Source organism: Bidens hawaiensis, unplaced genomic scaffold, assembly GCF_021521415.1.
Source record: "Bidens hawaiensis isolate Kalapana, Puna unplaced genomic scaffold, B.hawaiensis_p1.1 tig00076370_1, whole genome shotgun sequence".
In the NCBI taxonomy this organism is placed as follows: Eukaryota; Viridiplantae; Streptophyta; class Magnoliopsida; order Asterales; family Asteraceae; genus Bidens; species Bidens hawaiensis.
Window position 1 is genome coordinate 6,049 of NW_027503172.1, and position 16,730 is coordinate 22,778.

Consider the following 16,730-nt stretch of genomic DNA (forward strand, 5'->3'; position numbering starts at 1 on the left):
TTTCACATAATCACATAATACATACACTTATCACTTAGGATAAATGTATTAACAATCACGTCGAGTATGCACACAGCCCCGAAAACATAACACAGAAATGGGGCTAGAAACTCACCAGTATACGGTTACGTTCACCGTTAATAGTTATTCCCTTCTTGAGCTGTGCACGGCAAACTGTATAATATGTACATGTGTCAATTAACTATTGCTACTCAAATCGTATTTCTATCTTTATATAACCCCACAACGAACCTAGCGGGGTCAAAGGGGCAGAGCCCCTGGCTGGGGTTAAGCTGCCAGGTCAGCTTGGAAAAATTTTATTTCCATTAACTGTCTTAACACATTTTTCTCTAGGATTTTAATTCATTTCTCAGCGAACTTAACTTTTGGCGAACTTAATATTAAGCGAATTAATCATTAGCGAACTTGTATTAGGTGAAGTTCTTAGTGAGCGAACTTGTCAGGCGAACTTAAGCTAGGTGAACTTAAGTTAGGCGATGTTGACCATGGCGAACTTACGTATAGCGAAGTTAACCACGACGAACTAACGTATAGCGAAGTTAACTGTGTCGAACTTATATATAGCGATGTTAACCAAGGCGAACTTGATTTTAGCGAACTTGTATACTTCGCGAACTTATAGGGCGAAGTTATTAAGTAGCAGTGACAGGTTGATTTTCATTCAACCTTTACAAGCATCTTGCGATTTCAATACCGTTGTTATGGCTCGATATAACCGTTTTCGTTCATATTTAACCCGTGTACACCGCAAAGCTTGTACCTTTAAATCTTAAAACGTTCCATACATAGCGCCGTACATAGCCCTAGGTTCATTAAGTTCGTTTCCAACGTCAAGTTTGCTACTTTACATTTCGTTTAGACTCGATTTACTTTATGTTTAAGTTTCAAAGCTAACCGATCCTAAAAACATAAACTTTTAAGGTAAAAGGCATACCTTTATGCGTTCGGTGTGGTCGCGGTTTGCTTGGTTATCTCGTATCTAGCTCGTATATTGAAGATCTAATAATGGTTGGCTTGATTTTGGACTCGAATCCCGTTTTCTCTCTCGCGGCCATATGAGGTGGTGGTGTGTGTTTGGAGTGTGTAGAGATTAGGATGAAAGGAATGAGGATTTAGGGTTTTAGGGTGGTTTAAGGGGTATTTATATCCCTAAAAGCCCATGGACCTAAGACCCATTACCCTCTAATCCACCAATCAATCCAAGTCCATGATCTTATTAATACTAATTAATTATTTAGGCCCAATAACAAAACGCGACTTTCTTTTATTTAATATTAGAATATTTTAGGATGTTACAGATAATAATATTTTGTCAATAAATGAAAATCCAAAATTTTAAATGGGTAGGGTTTTTGGTTTGGGAGTTGATGGATGTCACAAACAATGCCTAAACGTAACCACCGACTCTTCGTCTTCGTCACACAATAAAACCAACCACGATCCAAACTCTTATCAATTCAACTATTAATATATTCATCTCAAAACCCATCTTATTCTCAAAACCCATCAATGGATCGTATCAATTTCCGAACCCAAATCATCTTCGGCCACCTCCAACCACCCACCACCACAGCCATCGGAGATCTCCTCCACACCGCCCCATTCTTCAACTACATCCCACCGGAGCTCTCAAAAGCACCGTCCGTTTTCGATACCAAATCAGTACGTAAACTATTAGATGGTTAAAGCATTGAATTAATCGATTACGTATTTAGTTTGATGATATAGAGTTCTCCATTTTGTTCTAGTCGATTGATATAAAACTTAACTCAAAACGATGCTTCAAACAGATTGATTAGTTCTTCTAGTTGGGTGTTTGAACTTCCAATTTACAAAATTGAATACGATTGGAGCACTGTTTCGAGCTAAATTTATATCAATCGACTCGTATTCTCATTCTGATCAAAAACCCTAAAATCAGTTTGAAATTCAGAAAAAACTTTACGTCCTTAAGTTTTTTTGTTACATGGGACCACCAATGACAAATTTTTTTAAAATTTGAAATCACCGGTGATGATAAACTCAATTAGAATTATTATAAGCTCAGTTAGAATTATTATTGATCAATAACATTTAGTTGGAATTATTAAAAAACCAAGATATTAAATTAATCACACAACCAAGAAGAATGTTGATCATGCCTCTCCCCCATCAAAATCAATATTAATGTCTACAAAACGCTTTTCCTTACTATATGTCTATATTAGATTCATAGAAACTACATCCTAATTATAAAAAATAATATCAGAACCATAAATGAGATACATGACCATTCATGTCTCTTTCTTCCCCTTACTGATGCATACCAAATTAACTATCTTTTCTGGTGAATAAAACATTTGAAATTACTAAAAAATGACGACTTACCAAATAAATTATGAAACCTTTTGGAGTTCTTAAAACAAAAAAAAATGTGACACATGTAACAAAATATGTATTCACAAAAGTATTATATTAACCAAAAGATAAAATGGTAACTGTGACATTAGTCATTTTCGGTTTAAATCGTATTTGTATTTGTATGGAAAACCCGACCCGTTTTGGTCTTTCGGATCCTTCGTTATTAATAAAATATTGGGTTTTATGTTCATTTATGTTTCACAATTATTGTCACACCCCGACCAAAGGTGGAACATGCCGGGGCGTAACGTATTGATTGGACAGTAGCTCGAGAGACACTAATTAAAGTGACTAATTATTTAATTCATTAATATCAAAACAAGTACACAAATTCAATATACAGAACAACAATTACCTCATATTTTGTATTTTGAATAATATCCTAAGGTAAAACTAAATTCTTCACTCTTGATCAATGTAAGTTACTTGTACATGTAGCATGCATAAAAATAGAGTTTGTCAACACGAATGTTGGTGAGAATACATAAGTTTTAGTTTTATATATAGAGAGAGAGAGAGAGTTAATTCACAATTCATATGTAAATGATGAGTATTGAAATTCTTATGAAAATGTAAACAACTAAATAGATGTGGACCCGTTCTTATTGATACGAAATCAACGTACTTGGGTAAATGTATGATCATACTAGATGAGGATAGATGAGGATGAGATACCAACCACCAAACATAAAATAAACAATTACACATAAACATATATTGAATTGTGTTTTGAATAGATGCGAAAAAATGAGTAAAATAAAGTATACATGTTACCCCCAAAATATAAAAGATGAAAAAAGGGGGATATGTAAACTCACCTTAACGAGTGGATTAACGAATATGAGATGGCGGTAAATATTAAGATAGAAAAGGTCGAGCACCTTGGGATACGTCGGCAAAAGTTCCTAGTTAATAATAATATAATTAATTAAGATTAATGAAATAATAACAAGGCGTATGGCCGATTTAGGAATTGATAGGGTTTACGTACATTTTTATAAAATACTATTAGTTTAATTATCAAAAGTTTGTAAATAATATAACTAAAGGGTAGAAATAGTAAAAAAAAAAATACGACACGACGTAATGGTTACAAATCAATTTAAAAGAACCTTGGAGTCCTTTATAGTTTACGCTATTCTTTTATGATTAGTATTATTATTGTTATTGTTGTTAAATAAAAAAAAGTATTTTATATAATATATATACACATATATGGCTTAATCAAGATTCGGAAACGTGATTAGTTAGAATGTCGGTTTCACTAGAATAAATTTTATTTTATATTCAATATTAACTATATTTAATTATGAAACCCTTTAGATTCAATAAACAATCAAAACAAAAACTAAAAATAAATAAATAAATAAAAGACGATCTGCCATGGCCAGGACTCGAACCCGCGCCATGGCCGCTGATGTGAAACTCCAATATACGCCGAACCAACTGAGCTACACAGACGAATGGTTAACAAAAGAAATCATTTATTAAATACATCAGCAGATCCTATCAGCTTGATTAAACAAAACCCTAAGAATATAATTGATCAATCCCGTCACTGATAATCAAATCAGTGATGGGGCTTTTGATCTATACTATATCGCGATCAAAATGATGTAAACAATTACCTCGTTAACGATCTGCAATGGGTAAAATAATGATGAAACAGGCCGGCCAAAGATGGTGATGAACGGGATATCAATAGGTCACGATACTCCAATTAATTATGGGGTAAAGGTTAGCGATGGTTGTAAGATGTTGTGGACGAGTTTAATTGAAATATAAACTAGTTTATATAGTGTTTTAGGAGTCAATTAGTCCGCGGTTTGTTTTAGTGTTCTTAGCTGTCAATTGTTCATAGTTTACCAAGTTTAGGATGTCGGTAGGATCGGATTAAGGTAAGGAATTGATTGGGAAAGGTCAATTACGCGTAAATCAGTCCGAAATTGGAGGGGGGGGATATGTTGGCGGAGAGGTGAGAGGGAGAAGAGGAGGGAAGGAAGGTTGAATAATATTTGCTATTTGGGCCTTGATGTTTGGGTGTGGAGACAGAAGAGGCAAAAACACATGTTATGGGTGGTTTTCGTACTAATCAAATAGTTATAAAGATTCAATTAATAAACATAATCAAAACCGAGTGTCGGGTAAAAATTAATTATCAAAATGATTAATAAATTAATGACGAACAACGATAGTCCGGGTAATAATAATATTACATAAATAAATAAATAATTTAAAACGAGTCGTGTTTTCGGGTCCGAAAATTGACGAATGTTACAATTTCAGGATCAAGAAAACACCATTTATGGTGCCTTAAAACACCCTTTTATTAATAAAAACGACTTAAAACGAATCTTAGGGACCCAAATCGCCAAACAACCAAAGCTAAAGGAATGTTTTAAACTAATGGATAACTCTTACTTTTTCCACCACCATCCACCAAGTTTAACCATTTTAACCTATCCTAATGCATGTAACTCTTGAAAGCAATATTATGGCCAACCCTTTACTCTTTCCCTATATAAACAAGACTAATGCATCCCATTTTGGTTTGGTCATTCACCTCAAACTCTCCCCAATCTAGATCTAAGTATTCTTCTTCAAACTCTTGATAGTTTGACTTCTCAAGGTCAAACTACTTCTAATCTTTGTTTCTAATTAACACTTGTTAACTAAAGCTTGTTATTATAGCTTGTTTAAAACATACTCCACTTGTTTCATTGGCTTTCCTTTCTCTGTCCATGGTCGGTTTAGGTGTATTGTTAGGCAAGGCTTCATGGAGGACTATTATAGTCCTTGTTAAACACTTTAATTTATGTCTGTTTTCTATTGTTGTTTACTTTCTAATTACTTTAGTTTCCAAATCATTTTAATGAGTTATATGGTATTGGGTGTGTGGCAACCATTCGGTTTCATTCCGAGTCAAGGACCGAACCAAAACCAAACTTTTGTTTAAATACTTTATTATTTACATGTTGTATGTAAGACTTGAATATTATCATTTATAAGTTTATTATAATAAGTTCTATGTTATCGGATATGTGGTAACCATCCTTGGTCTTATACCGAGTCAAGGACCGAATCAAGACCGAACTAAACCGAGTTCACTCGCTTAAGACACACTAGTTGTGTTTTGGGCCGCCGAATCTCATATTTTTCTTTAAAACTATATTATAAACTAATTTTAATTGTTTTCTCAAAATACTTGGTATGTTGTATCTAATTTGATCTTATAACAAGTTTGGACCGACAAAGCCAAACACTCGCTTAACGAACGTTAAGGTTCTTCCTAATAGAACTACACACTTGGTCAAGTTTCTTTTGTTTTCATTGACTTATCTCATAACATTTGTCACTTTGGAATCTCGACTTCGGGTTGACCAATTATCAAGACTCGAACCGACAAATCCGAACACTCGTAAAATCTCGTCTTAGTATCTATTTAATAAAGGGTCTTGTAATATCGAAATTATACCCAAATACTTACTTAACAAAGGTTAAGTAAAACTAATGAATAGAATACCGAGACCCGATTTCGAGTAAACTTACTTTTCTAAAACCATTACTTTAATTCTTATGTATTTACGCTTAAACCCTCAGACTTTAATATTTATCTTACTTGTCATGTTATTTTACTTTAAAGCTTTTAAGTTCATCCACTAACTAAAGACCCTTTTTAATCTAGGTCTTGCTCGTTGAACTAACCTTTCCGTTTTACCGCAAACTAATCCCTCAAGTTACTTATTTCACGTGAGTACATTTCATCCCTCGTTTTCCTTTTCATACTTTGAGGGTAACATGCATACCTATTCAAAACAAGAATGATTTATAATACTCCATCCTCAAACCACAAACTCTAGGTTGTATGATACTTAGAATACTTGCTCTATTGTGTGTTATATGTTTCATATGCTTTACGCGCACGAGTGTTTATTTTTATGTTGTTGTTAAGCCTCAATAAGTATGATCATATGCACCCCTAACTACTTTAGCCTTGTGCTAATAGAATATGGCCTCATTATCCGATTATGTCGATTGTTACCGACTAGAAATAATCCTCATTTATTTATGATTTATATACCACAATTGCTGCTTTTATTTATAGTTTCATATACGAGTTGTGGATTTTGCCTCATATTATATATATACTCAAAACTATGAAATTGCTCACCAACATTCATGTTGACAAATATTATTTTATGCATTGTTACAGGTTTGATTATTGGTTGATTGGAGTTTATAGATGCTATCTTATTTTGAGACCGTTTAAGTTATTAGAAGAATGAATAATTAAATTCTTATATTTGGTGTTATTTTGTATGAACAAGATGTGTTACTTTTGATGATTGAATGAAATTAATGAGTTGTATAAATATTGTCCTTTTAATAGTATCTTGTGTTCTTGAGCAATCCGTTGCATCTCGGCATGTTCCGCCGCCTTTAGTCGACGTGTGACAGTAACTTATCCAAAAATATATAGACAACCTTGCTATCTAAAATATATGTAGTTAAGTTGTTATTACTCTTAAAATATGGTTAAAATTCACTTTAAAATTATTTTAAAAAACACTATATTTTCTCGTTTTGTATCAATTAAATAATACTTTTTATATTTTTATCATTACCATTAAGGTTGTTCACGAATCGAGTAGAACTGAACGCACGCTTGCTCATACTGGGTTAAGCCGAGCAGATTGAATTTAAATAAACGAGCAATATTTTTAATGCTTGAAGTTGATTTGGTTTGAAACCGAACTGCTTGGTTCGGCTTGATTTCGTACAAAGGTTTCAATTTTAAATTTCTAAAACCCCAAAATTTCATTAATTCAAGACTTTCAACTCTAAAATGTTAACTTCCAACTTTAAAATGTTTAAAACTCATAGTTAACAAGAAAACATATATAAAACGAGTGGCTATTGTTTAAATTTGAATTTTGAAGTCAACACAAAAGAGAGAAATTTTAAAAACTAAAAATATAATATATATTTTTATATATACATAATATATATATATATATATATATATATATATATATATATATATATATATATATATATATATATATATAAATAAAACATAATTAGAGCAAAACGAACCAAACCTAACCGAGCGAGGCTTTGCTCGTGCTTGGCTTGCTTTCAAACCGAACCAAACGGCTCCTTTCCAAACCGAGCCAAAATCAAACGAGCATTTTTTTAGCAATTTCCAAGCAAGCGGCGAGCGATCGTCAATCGACGAGTAGTTTGGACAACCCTAATTTTTCATATTTCCTTCACCCACAATCACTTTTAAAAAATATTAAAAAAATAGAAGGTGAATAATAACTTTTCAAATATACAAAAACAATCATTACATATTCTTCCTCGTTCACTAACTACACCTTAAAATACTCTATACATAATAAAATTACCACTCACACGATGGATAGATTGTAAATACTCTAACCTTTTCATACAATAACATTTAAAAAAAATACATTATAATAACATTTTGTTGACTTTAATTTAAATACAATATTGTTATAATTATTTTTAGTTAAAAAGATAACATACTACATAATAACCATAATATTTAGTTATTTACTATAGTACGCATGTCCCATACAAATATAACAATTCAAACCGATACCAAATTATTATTATTATTATTATTATTATTATTATTGTTTTTTGTATGAACATACATTAAATAAAAGGATCCAATTACACGAGATGAATAAGCGGACAACAAGCTGTGCCGTTATTTCATTTTAAATGACAAACCCGATCCTATTAATAACAAAGTTACATTTATTTGATGTCAATATATATTATTTTAAACCACCTAGTCAAAATAATGCTCTCGTAGTACACATTACTCCTTCCCATTTCCCATTCTCTTTAACGCCCATGCACAAACGCAACTACCAACTCTTCGTCTTCTTCATCTTTACATAACATTAATATCTTCTTCATCTTAATTTCAAAACCCATTAATGGATCGCATCAATTTCCGAACCCAAATCATCTACGACCACCTCCAACCACCACCACCACCGATATCCTCCACGTCACCCCATGTCTCAACTACACCCGACCGGAGCTAACAGAACCACCACCAACATTCAACACCAAATCACTACGTAAACTATTAGACGGACAAAGTGTTGATATAATTGATCATGTGTTTAATTTAATGATACAGAGCCTCTATTTTGTCCTAAAAACAAAGGTGGCAAGGTGTTTATTACACCGGATTTTAACCAGTCGATGGAGCAGCAAAGAGAGATGACGATGAGGCGAATCGGGTATTTGAGGGATTCGGGTTTGTTTGACGGGTGGTTTGAGAAACCGGGTCCGGATGGGGATTTGTGGAGGTTTGCAGTGGGGGAAACTGTTATTGTTTTTGATCCTTCGTTAGGGGTTAAGCAAGGTGTTCATTTCCAGTTATGGTATGCTTTAAGTTTTTTACTTTTGCTTAAGGGGTGGCAAAAGGGTCGGGTCGGGTCAAAACAGGTCATGGGTTAAAACGGGTTAGAACGGGTCTGGGTCGGAACGGGCCAGTTAAAAGAAAAGGTTGTTTTGGTTTGGGTCGGAATGGGTCCGGGTGTCGAAAGGGTCAAGTTGAAACGGGTCAGGGTGAGAACGGGTTAGAACGGGTCTGGGTGTGCAACTAAACATTGGGTTGTGCAATTATATATTTTTTTTAATTAAAAATGACCTTAAACAAATTGGCTAATTGGGTTTAAACAATAAGAATTCTTTGTTTTTTAAACATATATAATTATTTTAATTTGAGCCTACCATAGTGATCGGAATGGGTCCGAGTCTGGGTCAAAACAGGCCCGGGTGGGAACATGTTTAAATGGATTGTATTTAAAAACCCTTTAAAAAAATAATTCATAAAAAATCATAGCTCAACATATGAATCAAAAACAAAAGAAAAGTAAAAAAACTAAAATGTTTCTAATCGTTGTCCTTGTTCGAAGAAAAAAAAAAGAAACCGAGAAAACGAACTGAATCGATTGAAACCGAAAAAATTGATCAAATCGAAACTAAAAAAGCTAAATACGACCAAAATGAAACAAAAAACCAATAACGAATTCGAATTCGAACAAAAAAAAATACAAATTAAAAAACTGAAACCCAAGCCGTTCCGGTCCGAAACCTGCCACGTTTCCTTAGGACACTAACTCATATCGACCCATTTCTTTAAATTTGTTGATCCATTTTGACCTAAAAATACCCATGTGGAATTTCAAGTGATTCATTTTAACCCATTTAGTTAGATACGTTACCAAACCAACCCATATAATTCTCAAAACAACATTTGAGATGCTTTGGTTCAAGATTGCGATCTCTACTATTTGTTATATGTTACAAAATTAGCTGACTTTTTTTCCTTTTCAAAACTTGGATTATATTTAATTAGTAATTTTGTTTATTAATTTTAGTAATTTGTGTGTTCGACTTTTGGGTTTTTGTTTTGTCACTTTCAACCAAACCCGACCCGATAAAACTCTAAACCCGAATCCGAACCATGGACCTTAACCTGAGAAAACACTGACTCGAAGTGTATGAATTCGGGTTCAATTATTGGTGTGAATTCAGGGTTTCGGGTCAACCTGAAAAACCCGAGTACAATTTTCATTTTCATTTAAAAAACATGATATAGTGATTCAGTTCACATTCAAGACGTATGACGATTTTGTTTGCATTCTAGCCAAAAAACTCTATGTATTCTAGTTAACTTGAAAATTCGTTTATGTTTGCATTTTATTCAATTTATGGTTGATCGGCGATAATGTTGGATTTTTTTTGTATTGTTGAATTTTGTTATCTTTTACTATTTTATGGATTATGTTGGTTTATTATTTGGTTAATTACGTTACGAGTGAGTGAAGATTAATATGTTGCTTTAATTTTAGTGTTGTAGCTTTTTTAATTTTTGTGTATTATCTGAACCTAAAAAACTCGAAACCTGAAATTTTAATCCGAAGAGCACCATAAATGAGTTGATGGGCCATCTAGTTTTATTTTAATGGTTTTAACTAGGCATGTTCAAAACGGTTTGGGACTAGGAACCGGAACCGGTTCCTAACCGGTTCCTATATTCAAAACCCCCTTTTAAACCGGTTCCAGGCTCGAACCGGTTAGGGAACCGAACCGGTTCTCCCACCCTCGGACCCCTAACCTATCTAACCGGTTCTTACCGGTTCCTGTACCGTAACCGGTTCCAACCGGTTACAGTGTAAATTTTTTTTTTTTTTTTTTCGTTTTTCGTTTGCGATTTGGATTCTAAACTACGATTCGTATTTGTATAACATGAAAAATAAAAAAAACAATTAACATAAAAATAAACAATTAACTGATGAGGAATACTCATCAGTGGGAACATTAAACTTATAAATATAAAGTTGTGACATATTATTTCTAGAAAAGCCTTCTTGTTCGTCGTAATTATTGAGCGGCGACTTCTTTCTCGGAATTACTTGTAGAAATGCCTTCTTGTTCGTCGTGCACTCGAACACAAGTGGTGTTTCATCTTCGAGAGTGGTTACGTGTTGAATACGATCGATTGAGTCCAAGTGATCCTTTAAGCAAATGCACATCTCCACCGACTCCGAATTTAGTCTTGTTCTTCTCACCGATATTACCCTGCCACTAAGAGAAAAAGCGGATTCCGAAGCTACCGTAGAAGCTTGGACGGTTAGTAAATCACGGGCCATGGTGGCAAGAATCGGAAACTCGGTTTCCTTTACCTTCCACCAAGCCAAAACATCAAAAGTGCCATATTCCTCTTCGGATAAACCGGTAGAGTAATCATTTGCACTATACATTCCTAGTTCGCTTGAAGGGGTGTTACCCCTTTGTTTTTTAGCCGTTACGTTGCGAACGGTGTTCATAAGGCTAATCATGGGATCTCGTACTCTAGTAGCACTTGAACTTGATGAAGACCCCCCCGGCATAGGCATGCGTATGTTTGACCCATATTTATTTAAATAAAAGTCATACATAAATTTAAAATTCAAGTTAAAATCATTTTTTGCCTCTGTTGAAAAGTTTGGGTCAACTTCATGCATATCTAAGGCTGAAAAAATTTCGTCTATCACACATTCAACCCCCGTAACATTTAACATTGGGTTTAAAGCGGCGGCGCAAGTAAAAACCGGTGGCAATTCAAGAAAGTATTTTTTTAATTTAAACTTCATTGGTAATATGATGTTTGAAAACATTGGACTTTTATTTTCAAATTCTTTAAGATTGTTAACGATTAAAAATAACTCCGAAAGAACCAAGGGACTTGTCGGATAATACGTTCCCGATAGTTTCGTAGTTGATGTTTTAAAAACTTCAAGAAAAGTCGATAAGTCATTGATAATTTCTCATTTCTCATTTGAAAAGGGGATTGCCAAATCATTCTCGGCAAGACTAGAATGAAACATTTGTAAAGTTTCTCTTTGTTTCAAAGCACTTTGAAACATTATGCAAGTGGAATTCCATCGATGAGGTACATCCCAATTAGCTCCCAAAGCTTTTCTTCCCGTATCTTTACAAAATTTTCTATATTCCATTTGTCTTTTTTTACTTTTCTTAAAAACTTCATGTATCATTAGTCTAAAATCGTTTATAACCGATGTAACCTCATCCGAAGCAAGTCCGTCTTGCACGATTAAATTAATGATATGTGCAACACACCTTGAGTGAAAAAATACACCATTGCAAATCGGCGTATATTTTAATTTTAATTTATCAACCGCCGATGTATTATTCGACGCGTTATCAAATGCCATTGAAAATATTTTATTTTCTAGTTTATAAATTTTTATAACATAATTTAAAATTTCAAACAAATTATCTCCCGTATGTGGATACTCAAAGAGTTCGAAAGCAATGGTGCGTTTCATCATTTCCCACGATGACGAGTCTACCCAATGAGCGGTGACACAAAGATAAGATTCGGGTAGACCATGTGGAGCCGACCAAACATCACTAGTTAAGTTTATTCCCGTATTTATATTTTCAAAATATGCAATTAGTACCTCTTTGGCCTTCTTCCACAATTTTAAACAATAACGTTTAAGAATATGACGACTTACGTGAGTGTATTGTGGTTGAAGCGTATCTCGAATCATGGCGGTTAAGCGAGGGTTGTCGAAGTGGCTAAACGGCAAAGCTTCTTGAATCACAAACTTCGCCGTACGATCTTGAACTCGATCAATTTGGTATGTAAATATTCCGCCTTCACTATCCATTTGCGTCTGTTGCGAATCGACGTTCTTTTTCAACGCCTTGCAATACGGTTTTTCGATGTGTTTCTTCAAATTTGAATTCGAAAGTGGGTTTAAATAAATCCCACAAAACTTGCACCGAGCCTTCAATGAATGGTCACTAAATTCAACCAAATTCCAATTGCACCAAATCTCTTGATTACGATTATGAGGTACAATACGAACGAAACTTGGTTCGGCGTTGGAACCTTGACCAACCGATGATTGTGAGGCAGCCATAACAACAAATATGAATATAGAAGAAGAGAAAACAAGATATTAGAGAACTCAAAACGTTGTAATAGCGTTTTTTTGTATTTTTTTGCGTTCGGGTTTGCGTTTTGAGTGTTGTGATGAACCCATGACACCAAATACCTATTTATACTAGTAGTGGGGTGCTTGGGGGAGCCAAAAAACGGCTATTTTTGACCCCAACGGTCAAAAAACGGCTAAAAAAACGATTTCCAACGGCTATATTCGATCCAACGGATAGAACCGGTTAGGAACCGGTTCCGGATGGTTCGGTTCCAGAACCGGTTCCGGTTCGGTTCCGGTTCCTACCCGCCCCCACTCAGAAATGCAAGAACCGGTCACGGATCATCGGGTTGAATCAGATAGGGTCCGGTTCCTACAAAAAACGGGTAGGAACCGGTTCGGGTCCGGTTCGGGTCCACCGGTTCGGTTCCAGGAACCGGTTTTTTTGTACACCTCTAGTTTTAACAATCTATGATAATCAGGGGCGAGGCACAACAACAACATTAAATAAACACTTAGTCCAACAACAACATTAAATAAACACTTAGTCCATATGAGGCATATAACAATAATGAGCAAGTTATCTACATAACACATAATCTAGAATTATGGTTTTGAGGATCTAAGTCTTAAAACATTTAGTTTGGAACAAGGCTATACAAGCTACCCCCAAAACGGAGAGCGAGACTACTCACTTGGAAAGATGAAACCGGGAAGACTTAGAAGTTCTTCAAGAAGACGAACCAAAAGTTTCGGTTTAGCACGCACGTCCTAGATTGCAAAGGCTCGGATTAACAATGGTGTTAGAGGAAAATAAAAAAAGATTAAACAAAACCAAATAAATCAAGGCTTAGTCTTTCATTTTGGGATTTTTAGTTAAAAGTGTAAAACTTAAGTGTTGAGAATAAACGATTTGTAAGGTAAACTAAAATGAAATTGAGTCTTGGTGTTTTATCTATTGGTTTTACTAAACCTTTGTTGGTTTTTGTTAAAATTTTACTCTTTTTCTGAGTATGTTGGTTTTTAATTTTGACATTGTAAACTAATATGTTGCTTTAACCTGAACCCGAAAAACCCAAAACTTGAAATTTTAACCCGAAGAACACCCCTAAAATGAGTTAATGGGCCATCTTGTTTTATTACAATGGATTTAACAATCTATGATAATTTCAGGGGCGGTGCGCTTCGTTTCATGGGGACAAAGCGCCACCATGATAAATGGTTCAAGCCAACTGAGACTTATGAAGTCAAAGGTTGTTTTGCAATGACCGAATTAGGCCACGGAAGCAATGTATGTAACGTTTTTTATACATATTTTTGTTTATGTCGTTGGTTTATTAAATTTAACGTGTCATGTGTTGTTTTGTAGGTTAGAGGCATTGAAACAATAACTAGATATGATGCAAGTACTGGTGAGTTTATCATCAACACTCCATGTGAATCTGCTCAGAAGTACTGGATTGGCGGTGCAGCTAATGTAAGACTTAATAATTATTACAGTATTTTCTTTATTCTATTGTATGATAAATTTTAAATAATATAATAACTCTGTTTTCATTATGTTTTCAGCATGCTACACATACTATTGTTTTCTCACAACTTGAAATCAATGGTGTGAATGAAGGAGTGCATGCTTTTATAGCCCAGATCAGGGATGAAAACGGAAACGTATGTCCAAATGTTCTTATTGCTGATTGTGGACATAAAATTGGTTTAAATGGTGTTGATAATGGTCGAATCTGGTACGAACCGAAATCATTATATACTGTGTTAGTTTTAGATGTCTGTGTTAAGTTGACTGGCCCGTTTGACCCGATACGTGTTTCAGGTTTGACAATTTTCGGATACCAAGAGAGAACTTGTTGAATTCGGTTGCTGATGTGTCACCAGACGGGAAATATTTGAGTGCAATTAAAGATCCGGATCAGGTTAGTGAATTTTTCTAAAACTTTATATGTATTTATTTAAAGACGAAACAAAAAAAAATGTTTTTAAGTTTTACTTAATTTATATTTAATATTTGGTTTCAGAGATTTGCGGCATTTTTGGCCCCTTTGACTTCGGGTCGTGTAACGATTGCTGCAAGTTCAATGAACACAGCAAAGGTACTATGATCTACCTGTTTATCATGTGTTACATTAGCTATAAGTTTTATTATTATTTGTGTTGCTTATTATTTTTAGGTTGGTTTAGCAACTGCAATAAGGTACGCTTTATCAAGACGGGCATTTTCGATTAAACCAAACGAACCTGAAGTTCTTCTGCTCGATTATCCTAGTCATCAAAGGCGGTTATTACCTCTTCTTGCAAAGACGTAAGAAACAAATAAATATGTCTTATGATAAAATGGTATATGTGAAATGATAATAAACTATTTATGGTTTTTTGGCAGATACGCTTTGAGTTTTGCTTCCAACTATTTAAAGATGATATACGTGAAAAGAACACCCGAATCAATAAAAACCGTTCATGTCGTTTCTAGTGCACTCAAGGCCGTTGCAACCTGGCATTGCATTCGAACACTTCAGGTTAATTATAACTATAATTCCTCATAGAACATTTTCTTATAATATCTTAACTTACAGGATTTACAATTTTCAGGAATGTCGAGAAGCGTGTGGCGGGCAAGGAATAAAAACCGAAAATCATGTCGGTCAGTTAAAAAGCGAGTCTGATGTGCAACTGACTTTTGAAGGTGACAACAATGTTTTGATGCAACAGGTAAAAATGAATTTGTTTTTTTTAATTATATTTTAGGATTAATGTAATATGATTTACATATGCGAACTCAGATTAGTAAGGCACTGCTGGCTGAGTTTTTAGCAGCCAAGAAACGTAACAAACCAATTAAAGGTTTGGGACTCGAACACTTGAATGAACATGCTCCGGTTATCCCAACTCGTCTTACAAGCTCTACACTCAGGATCGCTCAATTTCAAGTAATAGTCTACTTCTGATTATTGTTTATGTTATTGTTATTATTAAAATATGTTCATTTTGGTTGCAGACCGATATCTTTCGCCTTCGAGAGAGAGATCTATTGCAACGGTTTGTTACAGAAGTCTCACCACACCAAGCTTTCGGAGAAAGCAAAGAGCATATATTTACAGTGGTAAATTCATTTCTAGTTTTTTTTTTTTTTTCAAATAAAGTTAATACGTGTTGATCCTGTTGTTCGTGTATTTGTACCGTTAGACTAGGAATGGCAACGGGGCGGGTTTGGGGCGGGTTTTGCTTAACCCGAACCCGAACCCGAAACCAAAAACCATCCCCGTACCCGCCCCATTACCCGTCGGGTTTAAATCGGGGATTCCCCGTTTGGTTTTTTGTACCCCCCCGACCCGCCCCGTCCCCGAACCCGAAAACCCGAAACCGATCCGACCCGACCCGAAATTGGTTCATCACATAACTGAACATTTATCGAAATAAACTTCTGCATCACACACATGAAAGCTGAAACAATGTGTTACAAAGGAAATAAAACCAAGTCTACATGGCCGAAAAATCATGCCAAATACACAAACTACAAACTTGCGACCAAATCTAAATACCAAATCAAACCAAATCATCCAAAGTCGTCGTGCCACTTTCTTTAGTACCTACCTACATTAAGAATATTTATCAATAAATCAACCAAGTTAAAAGAATAAAAGCTATGTTACAAAAATAGTAAATTTTATAAATATTATTACCTCTTCCACATCCATTTCATATTCAATGGTGCGGCAATATGCCTCGGTCTCTTCCGAACAAGTTTCTATATTTAATAGTAATAACATAAACATATATTCATGATTATGAAGA

General features: G+C 34.5%; 1 protein-coding gene across 1 annotated transcript; it reads left to right on the plus strand.

Annotated features, from left to right (window-relative positions):
* The first annotated feature begins 8,670 nt into the window (after window positions 1-8,670).
* On the plus strand, window positions 8,671-16,126 carry LOC143606646 (acyl-coenzyme A oxidase 3, peroxisomal-like). The gene is made up of 12 exons (XM_077082344.1): window positions 8,671-8,852; window positions 14,100-14,217; window positions 14,296-14,403; window positions 14,496-14,668; window positions 14,755-14,854; window positions 14,957-15,031; window positions 15,110-15,240; window positions 15,319-15,454; window positions 15,528-15,647; window positions 15,719-15,865; window positions 15,934-15,987; window positions 16,079-16,126. Exons 1-12 carry the CDS (start codon window positions 8,671-8,673, stop codon window positions 16,124-16,126), a joined length of 1,392 nt encoding a protein of 463 aa, XP_076938459.1.
* The last annotated feature ends 604 nt before the right edge of the window (window positions 16,127-16,730 follow it).